The 15668-nt window shown below is 40.0% G+C and overlaps 1 protein-coding gene across 1 annotated transcript; it reads left to right on the top strand.

Annotated features, from left to right (window-relative positions):
• Positions 1 to 972: 972 nt before the first annotated feature.
• sesn4 (sestrin 4) lies at positions 973 to 13969 on the top strand. The gene is made up of 9 exons (XM_056382267.1): positions 973 to 1181; positions 8046 to 8243; positions 8482 to 8664; positions 8999 to 9244; positions 10156 to 10270; positions 10464 to 10588; positions 11373 to 11539; positions 11669 to 11813; positions 11955 to 13969. The coding sequence occupies exons 1-9, from the start codon at positions 1116 to 1118 to the stop codon at positions 12042 to 12044; spliced, it is 1335 nt and encodes a 444-aa protein (XP_056238242.1). The 5' UTR covers positions 973 to 1115; the 3' UTR covers positions 12045 to 13969.
• Positions 13970 to 15668: the final 1699 nt, after the last annotated feature.

Here is a 15668-nt window from a genome sequence, read left to right as displayed (position 1 = left end):
AATGCTTGTTGTGTGTTTGGATCAACAAACAAGCATGAATGACGTGTCTTCTCTTTGCCTTTAGGACATTTAAATGATTTGATGTGTGACAGATTTGATTGTTTCTCCTGTTAAGTCTTGCACAACATGGATGGATGTATTTCAAAAAAGATAAGACACCTTTTTTTTTATGTTATCGATGAGATCTATTGATGGTTTTATTCCTGTTTACTACCTCTTAGGGCTTTGAAAAGTCAGATATCAATCCACCCTTACTCCATTTGTATTACTGCTTTAGCCTCAATAGTTTAATCCAGATTGATGCTGTAATCTTACTGGTTTGAGATCAGGGTTCTGATGCAAACCAACCCCATATTGCCATTCAATGACCACAGAAACACAAAAGATGATAAAGACACAAAAGATCCACAAAGATGAAAAATGACCATATTTTCAGAGAGGCAGGGGCCTTTTACCTGTCTGTACTCAGGGAGCCCATTTTCCTGTGATTTGCTCATATCTAAGATGCAATAAAATTACCTTGCCTGATGTTCTCTGTGTTAATGACTTGACACAAATAATTAAAGCAGTTTGATAAAGCATTTCAACGACCACAATAGAAACTAAATCAATTAACGTCTTAAAAATAGATACTGACACAGGGTCCCTCTTCAAAACTGGGTCCACAAGATGGAGGATGCGGGACCTGGTATAGTTGATATTGTACTGAAGTGGTGCAAATTTGCGATTAATCAAATTATTTAGACAGAAATAGAGTAAATCTGGGGCTTTTGGGGCCTTGTTTCAATGAACTTGTATGAAGTCGGTAGTCTGACTGTGTGAGTCCTGCTCTGTCTGCCTGTTTTGCCTCTGCGCTGTTGTTTGCAGATGTTCATTAGCATTTGGATATAACCCTCAGTCAGCCAGCTCCGCCTCCTGTGCTTTGATTGGGCACACTGTTACCGGAGCTGTCAGCTCTGCTCTGGGAAGCTTTTCTCTCCTCGCAGTCCATTCTTCAGCTAAGGACTGACGGACTGACTTCGGCCAGCGGCAGGCTATTTGCCTTTGTTAGCTAGCTTGGAAAGCAGCAAGAAAAGACAGAGCCGCCTCCATGCAATAGCACACTTTTTTGGAAAATGATCATCTGTGCGAATAAAATGGAGTACCCCCTGAGAACCCAGTGCCAGCGAGTCCAGAAACAGGTAGGTTAAAGCTGACACTAGACGAAGCTGAAACACAGTTTTAACGCATTTAAAGCTAGCGGCTAACCGAATAGCCTGAGTAACGTTCATTCATTTGTCGAAGCGATTATTTTATATCAAAGAAAAAAGCTAGTCTCCCCACAAGCTGTTTGCTTTGCTGCTGTTTTAGTTTTAATTGAAATCTTTGTGGAGCGAAGGGACGACGTGTTAGATAAAAGTTAAGGTTAATAGTTTTTTCAGTCTGTAAACTTTTCATCATAGTGTCAGCCAGTGGAGTAAGCTAGCAAACAACCAAACTTCCCATCTAGCTAACTCAGCTAACGGTTTATCGAGCAAACGTACTGGTATTTAAACGGTATGAAAGAAAACACACAAAAGATGATTTTCGTGATTCAGTTCAAGATTAGGAGCTGCCACATTTCCTCACCATCAGGAAACATTTTTGTTGTTTCCATTCCCAGCCGTTAAAATGTCACGTAAAGCTCGCAAACCACTTCGTCAGTCTTTAAACCGCTAACGTTTCTAAGCTACATTAACGTCAGTGCAACTAAATATGAACAGTTTCACTAAAATCAGCTGTGTGTTCTTGAGATTAACATCACAACGACTGCTCTAACAGTGCAACATAGACTCTGCTTTTGTTCTTCCACCAGCGTTGATTTTAAGTGCTTCCTTGTAATATGCGGATATATTTAAGTTTTCCACCGATTTCTTCTTGCCAAATTATATCATTATAATGCAGTGAGGGTCTGAAGTCGTTGCTGTGTGAGGAGACGGCTGTAGGTGAGGATGACATCATCTGAGGATTTGGGAGAGATGTGTCTCAAGTAATGCAGTGTCACTTATTTACTTATAAATAAGATATAAGGTCTGGTCGAAAAGACACAGCAGTCTATATGCTTTAATCCACGAGGACTGACGGGGATTTTTCCGTTTTTCCTGGTTGCGGTCCGGCTAAAGGTTGGCGACTTTTATTGTGCTGTTTTTGCTGGCTGAACTGGACTGCCAATCAAAGTTGTTTTTCTCCTCTGTCGCTGTTTTTCATTTTGCAACAGATAGGGGGCGCTGTCTCAGGTCCAGTCCAAAAAGGCATGTTTGCTGCAGATTAGAGTCCAGAAATGGAGCAAAACAGGGAGGAATGCGAGCAGCAAGGGATTCAAAACCCTCTGCTGTGGTTTCAACTCCAGATTTGTGTTACTTTTCACCACCAGCTCTCACTGTTTGCAGTTCATCATTTTCATTTAGCTTGCATTTACTCTATTCTTGTGTTTTTGTCTACATAATTGTCTGTAACTGGTGACAAACATTCAGTATGTGTATTGAAACAAACGTTGTTGCAGAGGCAAATAATGCAACTTACACCCAAAGCTGTCTTTTAAAATAAACAGCACGTATTTGTCAGGCATTTAAGCACCACAAAATTTGAGGACCTGACTGATATTTTTGTTTATGAACAAGATAAGTAATGAATTACCAGTTATCAGTCAAAGTCTTTTGTGACTGCGTCTCTTTCTCGCTCTACCTGCCTGCCATGTTTTCTGACAGGTCCAATCACTCATCAACTGTATGTGGGTTTGGCTGTTGGGCTGTTTTGTTTGTCTTGGTTGTGTTGCATGTGCTGCCCCCCCCACCCCCCCCCACCCCCCTTCTCTCCCCAAACCTCTTTGGGCTGCAGCTGGTTTGTTTTGTGCTACTCCCTAAGTTCAGGTTGCAGAGCCAAAATCGGCCCCAGCTGCTTGTGTTTCTGGTGTTTGGGGTGAGTGGGGGTGGGTGCAGGGGTGGGGGGGTGTAATGCCATCAGGACGCCGGTGCATGATAAGGATGGACCCCTTCCAGGCTCAGTCGGAATGCAGATTGAATGTCCTTCTCCTGTATCTGCAGCAGCCCCCCTCCTGCAGCCCACCAATACTACCAAACACACACACACAAACACACATACACACACACACACACACACACACACACACACACTACATGCACACACACACACACACACTACATGCGCACACACACACACACTACATGCGCACACACACACACTACATGCGCACATGCACGTCTCATCTCGAGCTGACACATTTACCCTTGGAAGACTGGTGGCATCATTTTTCCACTTCTTTGTCTGTCATCGTCCTGCGCTCTCCTTCGTATTCCTGCTTGTACAGTGCTGCTGTTTTGTTTGTCAGCCTGCTATCAAAGCCCGTCTTTGTCTCCATTTACCTTTCCTCCCCTCACTGACGTCACCCCTGTTTTTCATTTCATCCCTGCCTCTTGGTCCTCTGTGATCAATAAACAAATGACCTCTCCTGTGTTGGGAAAGGAGATTTTTTTTTTTTTTTTTTTTTTTTTTTTTTTTGAATGTCAAATGATCTGCACCTGTGAATTTTTGCTCACAACAGACTCTCTGTGAGCTGTTGTTATTTATCTTTTGCAGCCAGGCCACAAGTTTGAATTCATCTTGTGATTTGAATACAGCAGCTCTAATATCAACATTGCTTTCTCGCGATTGTCACCTCAGGCTTGTTTTTCTCTAGAAAAAATGGCTCTCTTTCAAAATCAGTTGCTGCTGGGTGTACTGTAAGTAGAATTAATAGGTTTTCGTGCACAAAGCCTCAATGTGCTTGTGCTTTATGAGACTGTGCATCTATGTAAAACCAAAATATGCTTTGTAATACCATACATCGTTGCCTAAATGATGATGTGTTCCTTTTTCCTCTATATCTCCACCCACACATGCTTGTTACCAGCTTTTTTTCTTTTCATGCGGGTGTTTTTTTCATGTGGGTGGATAGTAAGGACTATATCGCCTTATCAAAAATACTCCTGTGTGCAGCTTTTGTGGCTTGTTTTCAGGCAACAGAGATGAAGCAGTGTGGATGAGTGTCTGGACAGATTTGACAAAGGACGTCTGCCTAAACCTTCTTCCCCTAGTGTATATTAATCACAAGTATTGATCAGTTCTGATGAAAATTAAGTAATGTGGGATGGATCACTTTTGTGGTAAATCATTGTGGTAAAAATTGCCTCTCTAATTGAGTCTGGCAACCATGAAAAAGGGAAAATGTGTCATTTCAGCTGAGCCTAACCTTTAAAAAGAGCTCAGAAAATCTCCTGGGGAATTCGCAATAAAAAAAAAAAACCAAAAAGACAAAAAGCATTGCTATAAACATACTGTTTGTCATCTTAAATAGGAAGTTGAGTTGAGTTTTAATTTTGCTTTCTTGTTTAAGTGTCAGCAGACTCTGCAAAAAAGGGTAGGATGTGTCATTTCCTGCTGCACGACCATGCACGTCAGCTGTTGTTCCTGTTTCAGTTTGACTTTTGCTGTCGTATTTGTCCAGACATGTTTGTGGGATTACACAAAATACCAATTTCCTCTTTGATTGTGTGAGGCCAGTAATGGCAAACCCCATCTGTTAAATCTGCGTAAGAGTAAGTGTTGTCACTTACTTATTTTACTGTCTTTGTCAAAGCTGTGGACTTTACAGTGGCTGAAGATTCAATAAATGACAGAACCAGTCAGTTTAATGACTGGCCTGTTGAGATTTGTTGTGTTTTGTGTTTTTGTGTTTGTCTTTTCTTCTCTGCTGGTATTATATGTATTTTTCTCTTGATGAAAACTGCAGTGTGTTTATCACCTGACTGTGAAGCCTGGTGTGGGCACTGCAGTCTCAGACAGTGTCCTTTGTGGGCACAGGGTTCCCTGTATGATACACAAGACTGTCATTTCAGCTTTTACTGCTCTAAAAACAGCAGTAACCTATTAATGAATTCATTGTCATACAGAAATTGGGTTTTCCCTTATTCTCTGTACGAGGAGCCACGGCACAGACATACTGGAGCTGGCTGTGCCTTGCTTAGGGGACACTTCAGCAGGGTGAAAGCCAGTGTTGTACCCAGGTTCATTACATCACCTGATCGTCCCTGATGTCCGACTTTGATAAGGTTTTGTCTAAGCCCCGGTGGGATATTAGTCGTCTGACTTTTCATCTCGCATATTTCCAGCTTGAAATGTTTTCCATACATCTCTAAGAAGTGTGGTGCAGGTATGAAACCTAAAAGCCAAATGCATTTATTGTTTTGGATTCACATTGTATGTTTGGCTGTGATTCTATTAGGACTGCAACTGATGATTATTTCCATTAGTGGTTATTCTGCTGATTATTTTATTGATTAATTGAGTAATTGTTTGGCCTAAAAAGTCTCTCTCTCTCTTATTGAACCACCACAACATATCTTTATATTCATTTATAAACTCTGTTGTTGCCAGTACTTACAGTAGTTTGTCCCATTGAGCACATTTTTCTATTATAAAAAGTAATGCACAGTTCATATATCTTGGCCACAGTTCTTTAACAACCAAATGTAAGTGATCCTTAACAAAAGTGCTCATGTCAAAAAGAATCATATTTGCTCATTATATTATCATCAAAATTAAAAAAAAAAAAAAAAAAATCTGATAATCTGTATCTGCCATTAAAAATCCTGTATTGGCTAAACTGAAGAGAGATCAGTTTTTGAACAGTTTCACATGGCTTGTTTGTAATCAGATGAAAGTATAATCACTTAATGTTACAATCCTAGCTTATTCTACAGTGATAGATGGGGAAAAATAGGTTAAGTGGTCTTTAAAGCTCTTAATAAGTCGCACTCAAAACATGTTTTCTGTATGGTGTAGGCTTCTGAAATGCTGGCTATTTAAACAGCCTTATTCCTTGTTTGATGGAGCAGTAACCTAGATTCTGCAGTGCAGCATACTAATCAGTAGCTCTTGTGTTTGGAGAGAGATACTTGTGTGAACATGCTATTGTCAATAGGTCTTTGATTGGCAGGCACCTGTGTGCTCTACATTCCTCCTTCACCATTTCCGATGTACGTTGACAGGTGAGAATGGGTCAGGGTCTGTGTCCGATTTTCATTTGGTGCAAAACTCCCCTCGTCCACTCATTGCCTTTTTTTTATCCTCCTGTTCCTTTCAGAGCAATTTCTCTGTTGCTTTATATAAACTATAAGGAAATAAGGGAAATATGAACATTCGAATGAGACTCGAGATTTGTTTAATTTGTAGTATATTAACATGTATTTTAACATCCAAGCTTGGACGTTATATAGGTCAAGAGGTGGGGCTTGTTTCAGGATCAGGAGGAAACTCTCATTCACTGCAGGGAGAAGAGAAATATCACATGGAGCTACTAGCCAGATAAACATGGTGCTGAATGCTACTGAGCTGTACTGGCCTAAAATTAAGTAAAAAGGCCCACTTGACGCTATTTGCTGCGACTACCTGTGACATAAGCTGAGGTGTCTGTGATTTGACAGGCCAGTAATAATCCTAGACAGCAGACTGTGCTGTTAAAAGGAGAAGTCTTTGCCAACATTCATACAGTTCAAACTGCAGTGAACCATTTGGCTTTGATCGGCGCCTTGCTCTCAGGTTTCACATACAGGGGAACTGAGTCCTCACCCGTGGCCGAGCTCCCAAACACCTTTTCCTAGAGGCTATTGTATGACGGCAAGAGAGGTAATAAATGGCTGTACCTATGAGGGTAGGCCAGCTTCCCTCTCCACATGGGTCTGTTGCTCTTGGCCTCGGGCTCAGCCTAGTCACTCCTATGTTTGTGTGTTTGGTCTCATCCGCTTCTTTGCTGCTGCTCAGCTTCCCTCTTTAAGGCCTCCTAAGCCCAACATTCACATTAGTTCCTTCATCTGTGGTTCCTCCCAGCATGTAAATCCCCTTTTCAAAGGACAACTTTGGGTGTTTTCTTGCCTCTGGTTTCAGCTGTGTATCAGGCTTTTTTTGTTTTTGTTTACTTTCATTTCACCTAAGTGAATACCTAGTGATGCATGGTGCTTCATCTACATTTAAGATAATGTAGAGGAGTTGTATGAAGCATCAGACCCTGCTGCAGCCAACATGAGTTGGTGTCTGTGTGTCTGTTGAGCTCCCAGCTGAGCACCGTTGTTTGCTTGTTTTATTTGGAGTAAGAATAATGTAAGGAATGCACTCACTTGCCAGTGGCGCCGGTATCACAGCATCACGACTGCTACTCTTCCAAGACTGCCTCTCCTCGGCTGATTTAAGGTGTGGAACATGAGTCCAGTCCAAAGCACAGCCTGAGCCTGTCATCACAAAGAGTGGCCACTGAAGTCCAACCTTATCTTGAGACAGACTGCTTTGGCTACCAAATGAGTTTCAGTAATTCCCCAAAGGACGGTCTATATTACTGGTTTCTTCTTTGACTAATCTGCTGATTACTTTCGCATTTAACTGATGAATTGTTTTGTCTATGAACAGACAGAAAAATTAACTGCTTGTTTTGTCCAAAAACACAAAGATACTCATTACAGTGACGTAACAGAGAAAAGCAGAAAATCTTCATATTCTACTAGCTGGAACCAGCATTTTGTTGACTTAATTTTTTAATTACTAAAACAAATCATAGAGTATAGCGCTGCAACTACCTGTTTTTTTTTTTTGGTTTTTTTTGATTAGTCAATTAATCATTTTGTCTTTTAAAATGTCAAAATTTTACAAAATGCTGGACATTGATGACTTATTTTGTGAAACCAACAGTCAAAAAGCAAAAGCTACTCAGTTTACTGTCATGTATGACGAAGAAAAGCATCAACTCTTCGTCTGAGAAGCTAAAACCAGAAAATGTTTGTCCGTTTAGATTAAAGAATGACCCAAATGATATTCGATTACCAAAATAGTTGCTGATTTAATTCTGTCGCTTGACTAATCAGTTAATTGACTTTTCAGAACATGAACTTCACGAAAACAACATCCTCAGCTTGTACTGCAGTAACAAACAGCCCATCAGGAAACAACCTTCTTTGCCCTCTGTGTCCTGGTTTCTGTAGGTGATGGTGAACGGTGAGAAGGAGCGAGTGTCGCTGCTATTCATGAAGGCTCTGGTCAGCAGGGGGAGCGTGGACGCTGTGTCTCAGCAGATGGCCTCTCACCCTCAGTACTTGGAGAGCTTCCTGCGCACGCAGCACTACATCCTGCACATGGACGGTCCTTTGCCGCTGCCATACCGCCATTACATCGCCATCATGGTCAGTGACCTGGCTGCTGTTGTTAATGCGTACCCAGGATCTCATCAGTTGTCATCCTAGAGTACATGAGGCTAAACAAACACATAATAGTTTGGGAAGCTCTTGCACAGTCTGTTACGGCAGCAAGAATCACCAGGGATCATACTAGTATTATTCAAAATGAAAGAATAACAAGATGCAATGTTTGAGTTTGTCATTTTTCCAAATCTGTTCAACTTTCTCTTCCCATGACCTCCAGGCTGCAGCACGACATCACTGCAACTACTTGGTGTACCTGCACTCAGCTCAGTTTCTGAGGGTGGGCGGGGACCCTCTGTGGTTGCAGGGCTTGGAGGCGGCGCCCCCTCGCCTTCGCCTCCTTGACCACATCAACAAGGTGCTGGCTCACCAACCCTGGCTCACAGCCTGCTCACACATCCAGGTACAGCAAAGCAAAACACAGACAAACCCCACAAAACAAAATGTTCATTAGCTGTAACAGGACAGTATGAGATGAAAACCTATTATAGATTACACAGATACTGAATTTTTTATTATCATTATTGTTATGATTCTTTAGACCACTCAGGATGTAGATAAACAAATAAAAAAAAAATTAAAAAAAGCCATTAAATTATAGGTGGTTAAATTTGTAAAATGTAATTTTTCTTTGGTGTTTTTGTTTTTATTTTCACAGTGAAAATTATCATTATTTCTTGAAGTGTTTGATTGATCTGACCTGTGTGACCCTGAGCTCTCGTCTCTGTTCCCTCCAGACGCTGCTGAAGTCGGGCGAACAGTGCTGGTCGCTGGCTGAGCTGGTGCAAGCTGTGGTGATCCTGGCCCACTGCCACGCCCTCTGCAGCTTTGTGTTTGGATGCGACACTGATTCAGACTTTGTCCCTCTCTCCAAATCTCCCAACGGTACCCCACCAACCTTCTGCCCCTTTGATGCTGCCAACGGCAACACCAACGTGCCTCAGTCTCTCGCCACTCCCTCGGAACACATAACACGACGACGGGTAACAAATCAGCACTCTTTTTTATTATCATAAGCATCATAGAGGATTGCAGAACGAAATACAATCTGTTTTGCAAACAAATTCCTCTTGTGTTGCCTTTTGAACATTTGCACTGCCAAGAAACCTTCAAACTGCATTTGCTTTGGTTTCTTTAATGCTGTGTCTATACAGTAACTTTCTTATGTGGAAAATATGCTGTGGAAATGGACATGAAGGTTTATGTTTAATGTAACACTATTTCAATATAGTTTTTTCCTTGCTCCATTTGATATAAGCTGACGAGACATTCATAAAGAATTCATTAGGCTTTTATAATTAGAAGGCTTATACAGAAGGGCTGTAGCTAATGTTCAGTTTATTATTGCTTAATTGCAGAATTATTTTCGCAATTAATTGACAACTATTCTTTTAGTCTATAAAATGTCTGAAATGGTGAAAATAGTCCAATTCTTTAAATTTCATGTTTTGGCTTTTGGAAATGAACACATTATTGAGGCTGAAGCCCGTGGACGTTTGGCATTTTTGTATAATACATGATTTTAATGACAACAATAATAATACAATATATACAGCAGAATTTTAGCTTGCCTTATCTTTGCTTGAGAATATGATATTTACTAAGATGCATTTGTAATTGCAGAAAAGACTGAAATAAATTATAATTCATACTGTGGTGTGAAATAGAGGATTAATTTAGACCACGAATTTGCGATCTATCTGCATTAAATCTGAACAAACTTATCTTCACTTTGATTTTAAAGAGCTCATCTGTGTGAATATGAGATAATACCTGAAGTTAATACATGTATGATTAGTTTATTTCCTTCCGCAGTAGTAATTGCTGCTTTCTGTTCCTTGTAAGATACATGAATGTTCGTTTAACTTCATCAGTCTGATATTTGTGTTAACAGTCTCTGGACTCCAGCTGTGATGTGGTTTGTCTAAAAGAGAGGATTCAGAAGTCCCAGGAGGAGCGTGAGAAGAGAGAAGAGCGCCTTCTGCAGACCCAGACACTCCAACAAACAGGTAACCTACTTGGCAGACGAACACAGAAGCACACACACAAACACTGCTTAGATTTTCCCACTCACTTCTGATGGGTATTTTGAGCGTAACATTTCATTCACATGGTGTGAAACTTGAGCAATTACCACTGATCAGTTGCACTTATTGACGCACTCTCTCCACCTCCTTTGCTTTCATCGTCTCTTTTTTTTAGATATGGAAGAAGAGGAGGAGATGATATGCTTCGCAGATCTGTCACGTTTTATCACAGACCCTGACTTTTGCTATGAGGAGTTTGCTCGTAGGGAGGAAGACCACTTCCAAGTATTTAGAGTTCAGGTACGACATGGAGTTTGTGCATGTATCATCAGACAGGTGGTGATGTCCCTTTTGTGCGATGGCCACAGAATATTTGTTCCTGATTTTCTGGCAGGTGAAAAGTGAAAGTCACGGTCTTGATGTGTTTGTTAGTCACATGAGCAACAAATGCTTTACAACATGCTTTACGATTTTAACTACAGCAAACTCACGTGTATGATATAACCCTCTATCACGTGCCAACACTTATCAGATCTGGTAGTCGTGTGAGCTGATGCAGTCTGGAAGTGAGCCATTCAGTCAGACACAGCTTGAGTGGACTTCCAAGTGGTCAGCGACCAAATTAAGATGTAAATTAGTCGTCTGAAGTCAGGCAGCCCCAGGCATAGCAGGTTTATCAATACTGACTTTGACATTTTAATACATTTGTTTGGCTCCCAAACTCAAATGAGTTCCTCAAGAGAACATTACAAATAATTACAGGGGCCAGCGTTTGTTTATTCCCACATAAATTTGCAATTTTTATGTGTTTTTTTCAGCAGTGCACATGGCTGGTTAATTAAATTAGGTTTAACATGTTTCACTGTTCCTCTGCCAACATGCCAGTACTCTGTCAGCCAGTTCTTAGTGCCATTGAAGTGATTGCATGCTGTAGTAAAATAGAATTATAGTTATTTTTTGACACATTACTTCTTCCGACCCATTTTACCTCTAAAAACTATTCAAATAAGAAAAGCAAAAACTATATAATTCTTTGGTTGAAGAAGTCTAAAACAGCAGACATGTCGTTGTATTGACTCTGCAGGACTATTCCTGGGAAGACCACGGCTTCTCCTTAGTGAACAGATTGTATTCAGACATCGGGCACCTCTTGGACGACCGATTCAGGAGCGTGACCACCCTCCCCTCGTTGCACAGCCCCGACCTGAAGAGGGCAATCTGGAATTACATCCATTGTGTGTTAAGAATACGGTGAGACTGCAACCTCATTTTATTTGTGTGCTAACAATAAAACACACACCCTTTTTTACTCATACAAAAGCCCTACTCTTCATTTTAAGTTTTAGTAAATAAATATGTTTTGAACAAATATGTTTACAGCTATGATGATTATGATTACGGTGAAGTGAACCAGCTGCTGGAGCGGGATTTGAAGCTGTACATCAAGGCTGTGGCTTGTTTTCCGGATGCCACCAAAACTCCAGTGTGTCCGCTGAGTTGGGCTGTACTTAAAACTTCAGAAAGGGTAAGAAGGGTTTTTAACTGACCTTTTTTCATAGGAAAAATATGATGTTTCAGGAAAACGAGAGATATAAAATATTAGATAAATATAACATGTTAACCCTAGTCAACCCTCAGGACCCATTTCTCATTTTCTCTTCCTCAGATACATGTGAATTTACTAATCATGGAGGCCCGGCTGCAGGCGGAGCTGCTATATGCTCTGAGAGCCATCACTCAGTACATGATTGCCTAAGTGCTTGGAAAGGCACAAAGTCAAAACTCTTCGCCGGTACAGAGAGACCCAGAGACACGAGGATAAAGAAGCAGTGAAGTGGGACGAGAGCGGCACGTTTAAGGACACAGAGCTCCATTGTTTTGTGGCTGTGCCTCATGAATGTGCTTCTCTTTTTCTCAGAGTTAATGTATTTATACCATAGTGTGCCACAGTCCCCTCCTCACCCCTTTCTGCAGATTCTCTTATTGTGAAGTCCTCTTATCAAACATCTCGGCTCTCAAAAGGTTGTGTGCAATTATTATTAGCGTTGTTTTAATTTTTACCTGTTGTCATGTGTTCCAGCTCCGTCTGTGAGAAACTGCTTGGTTGTAGCAGAGTGTTACAGTGGCCAATGCTCTCCTTTTTAGTTCAATCAGTCTCCTTTTGTATTAACTATGCTTTCCCAAAAAATATCTTTTTGTACAAGTTGAATGAATGTCAATGGGAGACCAGGGCCTTTGTTTTTTGTTTTTTGGACAATCCTAGTCAGTGTTGGAGGAGGACATTAAGTGGACTGTGAAGGACGACCGCTTTGCTCTCCCTGACATTTCGTATTAATGCTGGTCAAGAACAAACACAACGGTGACACTGCTGGAAGTTATCACATCACTATAGTTTCTTTTAATAAGCACTTTTTAAAACTTTATATATTTATAATGCAAGGTAGCTCATTAGTAGACATTGAGACACACAGAGTGTGGGTCTGACGCCTTTCTTGTCACTGTATGATGTGTAACGAACATTTTTAGACTGTTTGTCCTCAAACTTTCAGATTTTGCTTTTGTGCTCAACCCCAGATGAACCCCTGAGTGAAGTTTCTTCTTAATCCAAGATATTCAGTGAATTATTGGAAGGATTTTGATGTTTGCAAACCACAGAATTTACACCTGATAAGAAAATTTGTATCTAAACTAAACTAAACTAAACTGAAGTGGTCAGTGAGCTGTTTCCTACAGTGAAGATAAAGCTGAGCCATTTGCAGAATGATTGTTTTGTTTTTTTGTACTGACGTGCTTCAGAAATGAATCAAATCAGAGACTGAATTTCAGACCAAAGGTCATTTAAAAACAAAAAAACTAGTAAAGTGATGAATTGGACAGATGAAAAGTGCACAAACGTAGATGTGCACTGGTCAAAAGTTGAGGTTAAGTTCGGGTTTTTGCTCAAAGCTTTATGCTAAAGCTTTTTTTGTGTGATCTGTATCGAGGCTGATTATCAAGTCAAAATCCATGGTACAGTTTGCAGAGCAGAACAATGTGCAAACTAGTCGTTAAATCACTTGTATCTTTTTCTCTGTCTTTTTTATTTTATTTTTACGGTTTTTGTAAACTATAGAGTTCTTTTGTGTTTTGTTTCTGGGTGTGACAGTAGGACCTGCTTATTGTGCTGCAGCCTGGGTAGATGTAGAGGTGTGACGGACTGTTTAGAGATTAGATTTAGAAAAGAAACAAGTGCATATCGACAAAAGCAAAAGCGCTGTTAACACAGGTGCCTTCAGGCTAAAACTGGAGTGCTGCTGAAGTGGAGGGATGTGACTACTGGAGGTTGAATTTGGGCTTTGGTTGCAACTGAGAAACACCTCCACCTGACGAGTGGAAAACTTGTGGTTTTTCCTGCATGAACGGGAACTGTTTTTCCTCATGTTGGTCAGCACGCTTTCTGATAAATATTACGGTTGTGAATGCCCGTGTTTTCTATCAGGCACCTTCTACAAGCCCCAGCAACTCAGTCAGAGCCTTTGACACAGATGGATGTTAAAAATGTTCAACTTTAGCAGATTAAAAAAAATGGACAAGTATCTAAAAATAAAACGACCAAAAAAAGAGAACAAGTGAAAAGACAAAAAAAATGTTTTTTTGAAAATGTGAAGAAATGTTTTCTATAAAGATGCTCTATGAAAATAACTGCTGCCTACTGTCATTTCTTTTTTTACAGGATACCTTAAAGAACCATACCAACATTTTTTTCATGTTTTTGTTCATGTAAAAATCATATAAACCTTTTATATTATGACTCAAGCAATCCCTTCATTTTTAGACTGAGTTCGTAGCCTATAGGCAGCGATTTACAATTACAGCACATTTGGAAAGTGTTCACTCAAAAATAATTTTCTTTACCTCATTAATCTCATAAATCAATACCCCATAACATAAACAGAATTTTAGATTATTTTTGCAAATTTATTAAAAAGGAAAAACTGAAATGTCACCTTGACATAAATATTCAGACACTTTGCTGTGACGCTTGAATTTTAGCTCAGCTTCCTCCCATTTCTCTGGATCATCTGTGAGATGTTTCTACACCTTGATTGGAGTCCACCTGTGGTAAATTCAGTTGATTGGACATGACACACACACCTGTCTGTATGAGGTCTGAAAGCTGACAATGGATATCTGAGCAAAAACCAACCGTGAGGAGGAAGGAACTGCCTGCAGAGCACAGACAAAAGGTATTAAGGATGTTCACATTTTTTCAGGTCAGCTTGAAGCCAGTATTCATATACCAATATGTACATGGAGATTCATGAATTGTTCCACACTGGCTGTGAGGGGAACCCTTCTAATTTAACTACAGCAGTCTGGGTTTCTTTCAAAGTCACAAAACTCAAAACGTCTTTTATGTTTGCTCAGCTTTTCTTTGTCGAGCTGCAGTGACAGTAGAAACAGAGAATATTGCTCTAAAACACAGTAACTTTGGAAGGTTCCCATTTGATCTGACTAAATTAAACCGCTGAGGCATTATCACAGGTTTGGTAAAACTTTTTGAAATACGTTTTTGCACAAACAGGATTTTGTCCTCTATCGTTGACACCGAAATTACATTAGGAAAAGATCTCCTCACAGAGGAGGAACAATCATAGCAACCAAAGACTGTATACATGAGCATGAGTATTGTCTCAAGACAGATTGAAAATACTGTGAACCTGTCCTTAAAAATTTAAACACTTGTCAGTATGTAACATATATAGGATTTGTTGTAAATAAGCCAAAACTGGCAAAAAAAAAGTGTATAATCAGTAGAGTTCATACAGCACATGTAGTAGGAGGAAAACTTGAAATATTTAAAGTGTACTTCAATTTTATATTTTCACAACTTCAGTCTATTAAGTAACATTTCTCAAGCTTTCATCCACATCTCAGTCTTACTTTGCAGATGGAGTTTGAACCAACCTAAAACAGAAAATAAGCTAGTAAGTGGACCGCGAGTTCAAAAGCCAAGAATGAACTTGAATGCTCCAGTTTAATTTCTAACATGTTTTAATAACATACAGTACAAAGTACATTAATGTGCGACTGTATATATGTAGTTAGTGTATTTGTGTTTGGTTGAATACTTAGCAGCAGTATTCCTGGACAGCAGCACCCCCTAGTGGCAGACCTGCAGAACCAAATACAGTCTGACATTTAAAAAAAAAAAAAAAAAAACCTCAAGTCTGAAGCATCAACACTCTTAACTCTGCATCAACAGCTCAGACAAAGTGGGTTAAACAGTTTATTGAATTTATTTCTGCTGTTCAGAACTGTTTGTCATCTCTGGCTGACTTTACAATGTGTAAAGAAAAAAAAAGACTGAAGGGGGGAGAAGAATAAGAAAAACTATCGA

The sequence above is a fragment of the Seriola aureovittata genome, chromosome 8, assembly GCF_021018895.1.
Source record: "Seriola aureovittata isolate HTS-2021-v1 ecotype China chromosome 8, ASM2101889v1, whole genome shotgun sequence".
NCBI lineage: Eukaryota > Metazoa > Chordata > Actinopteri > Carangiformes > Carangidae > Seriola > Seriola aureovittata.
Note: the sequence above shows the minus strand (reverse complement) of the source record. Positions and strands in the feature narration are given on the sequence as shown.